The following is a 10,018-nucleotide window of genomic DNA, read 5'->3' on the forward strand; positions in this document are numbered from 1 at the left end:
GAAATGATGTAGACATGAAATTAACATGAAATTGGGGAAAAAAGGCAAAGTTGTGATAAACTATTTTGTTTTCAGTTCTTTGACTTTATACTAAAAATCACTTTTGAAGATGTATTAAACAAGTATTGGAAGCAAAAATGGTTTGAGGGAGGAAAAAAACATCTTTTTATGAAGGAGTTTCTAGCTCATAGACATCTAAATTGTGACCCCCCCCCCCCAAAGGACAAAAATATTAAAAACAACTGATTTGAACAATGTGTTCAGTCTTAAAAGCTTGAACATTAAATTAAATACATATCAAAAATTATTCAAGCTGTCAATATTGTGGACTTTAAATGAAAATAGTTAAACTGAAAATATGTTGAGTGTAATTGTTAAATGTGTAGTATAAAATAGGAATACTTGCCAAAAACAGATTACAAACACCGTAGGGCATGAATAAATGTGCTTAATAACTTTCTAATATATATAACAATCAATATGAAAGCACTGCCACTCTTTAACCCAATTTTCTGTTCTCTTACTATCAATACTAAGCTGTTGTAACAAATTTGTCCAATGGTCCTTTTCATGGAGTTAAACAAAGTACAACCAACAACCCTCCAGAACTGTAGGTGGCGATAACGAAGAATGTAAGTTAGTCTGTCGCATTCGGGAAGAATAAGTCGCCGCTTGGTTATGACGTCTTTTCCCCGCGACTTTCAACTTGAATCAATTTCGTGTACAAACAGATCGTTTTCTGGATGAAGGACCGGCTTGTTGAGCATAAAATGCTGAAAAAGAAACCAAGTACCACCGAAAAGAAAAGAAAACACTCTCAGTCTGAAGAACGGAGCGGTAAACGAAGGAGCTCTGAGTCACACTTAGAGGTGAGACCGGGCGAGACATTTAAGCTATCGTTTGCTAGCTATAATCACAATTCAAACGAACAAAGGTAATAATGTAAAACAATAATGATCAAACGTTCGCACCACTTCAGGACAGCTGATATGTTAAAACTAGAAATCGGACGTAGAAAAACATGTTATAGAAAAACGTTCTAGATGTTGAAAACCCAGATACAACACAATTTCCTCGTTTAATTGTCGTCTACTTGCTGCTCATAAATTGGTTGTAATAAAAAAAAAAAGGTAAACAAAACTGGAGTAAACCTGCAGTTAGGCTGGAATACTTCTTGTTCCCTTAAGCTTTTATATGTTTAGGTTTCCAATTATTTCAGGAGTGTAATTTTGATTATACTTTCAGGGAAATCTCAGAAATGGAATAAGGAACGAGTGGCTAGATGACTAGGAGAAGTTTGATTTAGGGTCGCCTTCTGTTATGGAGAAGTTCTACATCCAACATTTGTTAACCAAGACACACAGGTGCTGAAATGTGCAGCCCTCATTAATACACGTATTAGCGCCATATATTCAAGTATTTGTTTATAAATTTCAAGCCATTTTGTAATCAAAATATGTTCAACAATGATTATGCATATCACGTGTTTCATTTTACTTAAAATTACTGTAATTAATTATAATAACTTGTTTTATGCTCTTTCTTTCAGTCACCAGAACAAATTATCTGTTGCCTCCTCCTTTTGTTCTAATCATGCATCTGCCTCTCTTGCCACCCACCTGTGTTAAGCACTTCCATAAATATCCTCTTTCTCTTTTTCTTATCCTCCTGCCTGGCAGCTCCATCTTCTACATCTTTTCCGAACATCTGTTCAAACTAACTTACTGTCACATTTCTTAATTTCGCCAACAGTCAAGTCTACTCTGCCTTTCTGGTAAACTTGTCCAGTGTGTCCTCCTTTCCTCTGTTATGGTTCTCAGCTGTCTCTAACTCTTCCTCCTGTTAAGCCTTCTCTTGTGTTCCACCCTGCCTTCACTCTCTGCCATCTGCACACACAGTCTGTCGGGAATCTGCCCTGAAAACAAAAGATGGCTCAGTGCCCAGCCTTGATCTAATCCCACTTCCACCTTGAACTCTTGTTAATCTAACCGAAAACCTCAGCCCTCTCTCACTCACCTCACACATATCCTGCCACCGCTCTTGCATGTCTGCCACTCCCAACACCTCCTCTGCCACTGCTCTGTCTTAAGCTTTCTCAAAGTCAACATGGTGTACACACAGTGCATCCCCCTCTGACCCTGTCTATATTTCACCATCACCTTTTGTAAAGCAAACTTCTATACATGTGGTGGTCTCTCCCTGCATGAAACTATACAGCTGAATGTAATTAATGCTGACATTTTAATGAACAATTTAATGGCATCCTTATGATTGTAAGCAAGAATGTAGCTCTCTTTTACATGTTTTTCTTTTGCTAAAAGCATATGGCATTCACGTGGGAAAAAAAAATGTAAATTAACAACACACACAAATCACCCTTGTGTATTTACAAGATAATGTTACCTGCTTGTTGGCTGAATTGAAACAAGAGATGCTTCTGTTTTCTCCAGAGAAGCTCCAACATGTCTTGCTTGGCTTTAATTGAATTATGTTGATGGTACTGTTATTAGTTTTTCGACTTTGCGCAGGCACCTGAGGACTATGCCACTGTTCTGGAGGAAAGCCCCATCCGATCTGCAGGATGCGGGCAAGTTTCTTCCAGGATCAGCTGGTTAGATATGATTTACTCCTTGGATATAAGTCAGTGCATATGAAATACATTCAGGTTGGCTACGTATTAACACAGGAGGCAACCGGGGGACTGCTGAAGATACTGGATCCCTGCGGACTGTAGCTGAAAGGGGAGCACAAGCTGGAACAGAATTTACTCAGATAAGACAAGATAATGATCCTGTCTCACAGATTGGAATAAAGAAAGACCTTGAAAACTGCCACTATTGCTCTAAATGCCTTGTTAGGAGATATGCTTTGCTTCGAACCATAAATTTTTAACACTTTTCTGTTCGTGCCTGAATTGAGACAAGTTGAATTTATCATACATGTCTATTCAATACAAATAATTAGTTAATAATGCCAACAAGCTGAGCACATTATCTGGTAAAATTTTAATCATCTTAATAATTCAGTAGAAAAGAGTTTTTGGGTTTATTTTTAAAAGTAAGAATTATCCTGTTGATCCAGTAAAACATGTTAATTTTTATATATACATATATATATATATATATATATATATATATATATATATATTTGTAAAAAAAAAAAATGTTATTTCTCCTGTCTGTTTTTTAACAGACGAACAAATACAGAACCATCATAGCCATGTCAAACAATAACAGTCACACAATTATAATTATTTTGGACCAGCTTACATAATTTGCATACTCGTGCTAACTGCATTTTGGCAGCTTTAGCTTTAAAAACACCAACTATAAACATAAATGTGGTCTGCTTTCTTTCCTCTGGTAACAAGCAAAAAGTTAATTTAGCAAAAACATACTCAAAGTTTGTGTGCAGACATTGTTTTGTGGAATCAAGGTGAATTGAGTGTTTGTTCAGTCTGAAAATGAAGCCGCATAGAATGATTCTTATCATCTTAATTGAGATTATAAAATGCCTGCATTTCAAGCTATGCAGTGTGTTCTTGTTGGTTTCTAATGTTCATTTTGTGCTCAGACTCTTTAAAAAAAATGCATTGATTTACGTTTCTAGTGTTAGAGACATTAGTCTGTCCTTACAGTATCTTTTTTCCTCGACCTTCCAGGACTCCAAGGATGAGCTTGCTGACCCTGAGCTGGACAAGATTGGAAGTGACATTGAGGAAGGGGGACTGGACCTCAGCCTGCCTTTTCAGCCCATCACAGCTTACACCGGTGATAAACAAGAGATGTTGGAACAGTGTTTCCGTGTGTTAGGGGAGAAGAAGCTGAGAAAGATGCTGCCTGATGAACTGAAGGTGATTTGTGAACATGAGGACTTTTTTATGGCTAAAATAAAGTAAAACAGACTGAATGTATATTATTTATATGCTTCTGTGTGAAAGTTAAAGCACTTGTCTCAAATGTGCTTTTCATTGATGTAAGAACTAAAAATGTGGTAACTGCACTATAATTACTGGTTTTAGGTTTATTTTTTGCATTAATTAGCACTGTATGCAAAACATGTAGAAAGATGCCTGACTGCTTCAATGCTCAGCCCCCTCATCCGTGCTGTAGTTACCGTGTCTTTGTTCTCTTTTTCTACGCTCTTATCATTTAGTTATTTTTCATGTCTATGAAGTTAAAGGAGGAAGAGATATTTAAAACCATACTTTAATTAAAGCATAATTTTTCATGCCGACTGTTAATTTACTCTTTTTTTGGTGTGTGCTTTTTAAGTTGTTGTAATATATTTATGTATTTAGTTAGTTTTTTTTATTGTTAGCTATATAAATAAAAGCAATGAAGCCTGAAGGCTTATGAAGATTTTTAATTAAAAGTCAGGCTGAAACAACTTATCGAGTAACTCATTCAGGAAAAAAAAAAAAAAACATGAAGCTGATTATTTATTTCAGTGTTTTGTATAATCCACACAACTACGTAGTTACCGTTCAGTGGTCAGGCAGTAAAATTTGTAGTTTTCCGTGTAAAGCCATGCCACTGTGTGCATGTACTTTCATTCATGATACACGTCTGTATTTGTCAGCAGTAACTTGAGCTGCCCTTGCTTACAACTTCTCCTCACTGTGCTCTTGAACCCATTATCATTCACAGGACTGCAGTTTAGTGGAAATCAAAGCGCTGTGTTGGAAGCAGCTGGAACCCATCTGTGAGAAAAATCTCCTTCATATCCTAGCTGGTAAGATTTAAGGCCAGCTTGACAAAATGTGAAATTAGATTTCCAAAAAACTATTTCACTTAAAGCTGTCGTTTGTGCCAAGGGGAAGATCTGACACCTGGAAATGAAAACTCAGACGGGACCTTGGAGAGCCAGTGAGTTGTTGCTCAATGTTACAGAATGACAGTAGAATTTCATCCTTTCGCTTGTGTTTATTAATTTTTCTCTCTTCCCCCTTATTTAGGCAAGATAATAATGTTGACTCTACATCTTGCTTTAAAGAAACAGGAAAAAATGAGTACACTAAACAAGGTAACTAAAGAAGAACATGCCTCTTGCTTTTAAAGTCAGAAGAGTTGAATATATAGAAGAAAAATTCAAACATTTGGTCATTTTCTTGACAGAGGGTGGTGGCTCTGGCGAGGAGAGTGATGTCCTGAGCATAAATGCAGACACTTACGACAGCGACATAGAGGGTCCCAAGGAGGAGCAGACTGCCAAACCTGCAGATGCAACAGCAAGAGTTGGCGACGGCAGAGGGGAAGGCTCTGACCGGCCTCTAAACCCCGAGCCAAAGAAAGACATTCAAAGTGACATAGACAAAAGCGTCAGTGAGATTTTAGCATTTTCTTCCACTTTAAGCAAAGATGAGGTTAAAGAAGCAGGTGGACAGCCGCAGTCTGCAGACATTAGTTCGCCCGGTCAAGCAGGACCCTCTGTAAGTGGAAATCCAGAAGTTAGTCAACCTTCAGTTCAGCAGCTGGCCCTTCTGGAGCTGGAAATGAGAGCAAGGGCCATAAAGGCTCTGATGAAAGCTAGTGATGGGAAAAAGCTGAGCAAAACAAAAAACATTTAAAATATTTTAGTTTGTGTTTTAGTTTGTTCATTTATAATCTCCAAGCGCTTCAGTTTAACAACAAAAGAACTGTTAAAATGATACTTGTTTTATTATTATACACGTTTTCAGTGTATCATTTAAAATATGTGTTTTTACTCCATATTGGAATGATTTTACAGTTTGTTTAAAGCAAAAATAAACAAGAAGGCATGTATGTATTGTATGAATCCTTTTTTTGGGGGTGTAGAAACTTTATATGCAGTTTCCTCTCCGGCCACTAGATGGCAGTGATACTCTGCCACATAACCTGCACAGGGCTGAGTTTAATCCGTGCAGAGGGTATCGGGGTAGATTTATTGGCTCACATTACAGTCAGAATTTTCGCAGTCAGCGTGAAAGTCAGGGTTTGTTAATAATGACATCGTTTAGTAATGCAGCTCTATTAGAGTTAATGCTGGAGAAGAAGATCAGGAAGATGTGTAGCCGGAGCAGGTGGCAACAGAGCTGCAGGATCATTCAGACGCGTGATTAACTTTTCACGCTGAGAGGAAGCATCATAATATCGTGTGCTGCCGTTTCTGTCACATTTACATCTGCTAAAGCTTAGTTTGGCTTGGGTAAAAGGCCTTCATTTGGCATGAAATTGCAGAAAAGCATAAATAAATATGAGATGATTTCACTTTAACATCAAAGTAGAGACTCTACCACTTTCTGAACTTCTTTAATGGCATCCTTTCATCTAAAATTGTTGAGATCTTGCTGTAATTTCTTTTCAAAGCAGCTTTGTTTCAGTGCTGTTTGTGTATGTGTGTGTGTGTGGTTACATGCAGATGCAGAGCAAAACAGCTCTCAACCCCGCTAACCCAAAGCAGACAATGAAATGTGTGATAAGAAGCCGGTTGCCTCCTGGGTATTTGCATTTAAAAGGTTTATTTCATGGTAGAGGTGAAGGTGGGAGGGTTAAATATGTCATTCTTCATGCATTTATGTGCAGGTGTCTCACTCTTGGATGAAATAAAGAAGGAAAATGTCTGCTTTAGTAAAGATGCTAAAGTGCTTATGGGGTCTGTGACTGGTGAGTATTTATTGGTGTCATTTTACTGCTATTAGAAAGCCAATTATAACTTTTTCTTGCTGTGAATAATTGACGGTTAAAGTAGACTTTAGAATAAAGGCTGGAAAATAGCTTGATGGAGGTGAGATGATACTTTGTGAATTCAAATGAATGTTGTGATTCATAATATTGAACTATGGTGCTTCTTTCTATGGTGTTCATTTGAAGGTGAAAAGGTTTAAAGGAGCTGCAGCCACCGGTTCATCCGCTATGCTTGTATTTTTTTTGTGTTTTGACCAAGCCTTTGTATACTACTGCCTTTTTTTTTAGAAGAAGAACACTATTCTACTCAATCATTTTTAAGCAGCTTTTCCTCTGAACTGTATAATTTTACTCTGACAGAAATCTACATTACGTTGTAAATGCTATGGACTTAGCTACACATTGTAAGCAATGTAAGATGTAAAATTTATTGCAGAGAATGAAAGGCTCAGTGTACACTTTCTATTGTTATATCAAAAAAAAAAAGTCAACTACCTGCAACCATTTTCTCCGTGTGGGGTATCCTGGGCTTCCTCAGGCAAACGTCACTTCATTTTGTTGTGTATTTACACAACTCTAAAAGTAAGGAGACAAACTCCTTTTTTTGTTATGCAGTAACAAAAAAAACACACACATTGGGAAGAAAAGCGCAAACATGGGAACTAGCAAATATAAAAAGCCTGAGCTCAAGTATTAAGTAAAAACTTGTCAATGCTGCAAAAAGTCAAACAAAAAGAACTTTGTGTGGGAGAGGAGGCCGTTAGACACTCCCCTCCTTATGCTATAGAAACTTTGATCGCCATGCTTTTGTCATCTGAGCTTTTGATTCAGGCTTTTATGGTCTGGTCATGTTTAGTTTTCCTCGTCTTAATTTGTAGGGTTTCCTTTGTGTGTTCTGTTTTGATTTCTGCTTCTTGTCACTACTGCTCCTGGTTTGATTTATTTAACTCACTCCACCTGTTTCTTGGTAGTTCTCCTCTGTGTATACCTTCTGTTTCATTTATTCTTGGCCAGTTCTTCTTGCCATGTAATGTTCGTGTCATGTTACAGTCATGTTTCTGTCATGTTCACCCAGATTTTGGTTTAAGATATATATATTTTTTTTGTCAATTAAACCTTAACTCCTGCACCCGTCTGCTTCATCTGCATTTGGGTCCTCACCTCCGCCTCGCACCCTGACAGCTTTGCAGCTTTTACATAAAGGAGCAACTTCTTGCAACACTCAATTCAAGGTGAGAATGAAAATGTCATACATTCAAATAAAGCAACAGTTTAAACAAAAACCTCTAATTAAAGAAGTATTCATATGATCTAAATATCGAAGGAAGGCCAGATCCTTTTTTTTTTTTTTTTTTTTTTACTTTTTTCTAGTCCCTGATACTCATTAGAGTCACTAAACCCTATACAGTGTGTGTAATATTTGATACAAACGTTTCTGAATAATAGCCGCTATATATGGTAAAAACTTTGCTGAAAACCCTGTTGTATACAAACTGATCTTCCCTGGTGGATACTTATTGCACTACAATAATTATGACATGCCACTTAGTACATGTAGCTTACATATGGAGGGGCGGATGGAGCCTAACCCCTGCTGCTAAGGATGAGACAGGATTTTGTCAGTGAGGTGCCCTATGTGAAATTCGCCATCCATCTTGCATCCTGCTTGTGAGGTCCCTTCAGCCAGTAAAAGACAGTCTTGTCTTAACTCTTATCTTTTGCCCTGTTCCTTTCCTTTCCTCTCCTCTTCATGTTTCCTCGTGTTTCTTTGCTGAATCAGCCACAGTGTGCATTCAAAATGCATATGACCGGTGTGTTGATATCCGTTTGCTAGCATGCGATGCTGTGCATAACGTGAAACTCGGCTACAGCATCACGCAGCGTCCTGGAAGAAAAAAATTAAATAGCAGCAACGGCTCCAGAAAGGCACATAATAGATGTCACTGTGCCATCAAATGAGTCCAGAACACAGAGTTATAATGTCAGAAAGTTACGTAGTGTTTCTTTAAAGACTGAATTTTTCAGCCCATTATTTCCTTGCTCAGGCATTAAAGGGTCAAAGATGTGTCAGTCCCATACTTCCATTTTCCTTTCATGCAGTTGCAAACCATTAGGTGTATTCAGTAAAATATTAACAAGAAAATATACATAATCTCATTTGTTCTTTTCTTTTGAAAAAGTTTTTAACAGTTCTACAAAGTAGAGCATGAATTTTTAATTATTTTCAAACAAAATTATATTAGAATTAATGTTCTTTTTATAGACAGTCCTTTTTTACAGTTAGTTTAACATCTACACAAACACCTTTACAAAAACATCTAATATAAAGCCTAAAACACATAATAAAGAACCTATTTTTTTTCCATGATGACTTTGGGCACATTGAGTAGAAACTGACTTATTTATAAGTGGAGAGTAGTGCTGTATGTATATTATGAATGAGTACTGATAAATAACTTTTTATATGTATCTCTATCATATGCTCATTAGCTAATTCGGTCCAATTAAGAGGTTCATTTGACAAATAATTTGTCAAATCTATCAACTTTGTACTATTAAGTAGCTAAGTATAGTGTTAAGTAGATGTCAAGGTAAAAAATAGCTGCTGAACATGGTGATGGACGCTAGCTAAGGCTTGTATGTTGCTGTCCAGCTCCAGGTTGTGTGGGAACTTGAATTTCATCCATTGATTTTTTCATTTTAAAAAATTCTCATAATTGAATTGTGTTTTACGTAGGCATTGCACTTTTGCTGAAATACAGCAGTATGGTTGAGCTGCAAATCTTTTGAGATTTTATTCAATCCAGCAGTGTTGTTTGTGCAGTGAGCATTACAGTCTTGAACCTTGGTTGGAAACTGTTGCTAAATTAAATCAGAAAACAGGTCCAAAAACGTGCTGTATGAGTGTTTAAAAGCACAACTATGATGTTGTGCTTTGATATTTACATTCATATATTTACATTCAATTAAAATATTTTCAATATTCCTGGTTGCTGGGTTACCTTCTTATATTGGTAGCACAACAAAACACAAGCTGTCAGTTTAACATGCAAATCCAGATGCTTTTGGTGTTCCTACAGAGGTATACTATAGAGGAAAAAATGGTCTAAAAAATGTGTTTGTCACTTTTTTGTCAGGATCACATCCTGTTTGCATTAACAAAGTAATTCTCTTCAAATTTCCTCTGCACCATCTCTGATCCAGAAATTAAATTGAACTAACAGTGCATGCTGACAGGCAATAAATAACTTAGCACCTCTATATGACTAAATGAATTGATTTCCTCAAGCAATGACTCATCAGACACATTTCCTGTTTTTTTTTTTTTTTTTAAGTTGCAGACAAAACTTGATAAAAGACAAAAGTTTTTC

General features: G+C 36.8%; 1 protein-coding gene across 1 annotated transcript; it reads left to right on the forward strand.

Annotated features, from left to right (window-relative positions):
- Positions 1 to 657: 657 nt before the first annotated feature.
- LOC121640810 (caspase activity and apoptosis inhibitor 1) lies at positions 658 to 7,121 on the forward strand. Its single transcript, XM_041986688.1, has 6 exons — positions 658 to 869; positions 3,662 to 3,853; positions 4,650 to 4,734; positions 4,817 to 4,868; positions 4,958 to 5,025; positions 5,118 to 7,121. The coding sequence occupies exons 1-6, from the start codon at positions 744 to 746 to the stop codon at positions 5,567 to 5,569; spliced, it is 975 nt and encodes a 324-aa protein (XP_041842622.1). The 5' UTR covers positions 658 to 743; the 3' UTR covers positions 5,570 to 7,121.
- Positions 7,122 to 10,018: the final 2,897 nt, after the last annotated feature.

The sequence above is a fragment of the Melanotaenia boesemani genome, chromosome 5, assembly GCF_017639745.1.
Source record: "Melanotaenia boesemani isolate fMelBoe1 chromosome 5, fMelBoe1.pri, whole genome shotgun sequence".
In the NCBI taxonomy this organism is placed as follows: domain Eukaryota; kingdom Metazoa; phylum Chordata; class Actinopteri; order Atheriniformes; family Melanotaeniidae; genus Melanotaenia; species Melanotaenia boesemani.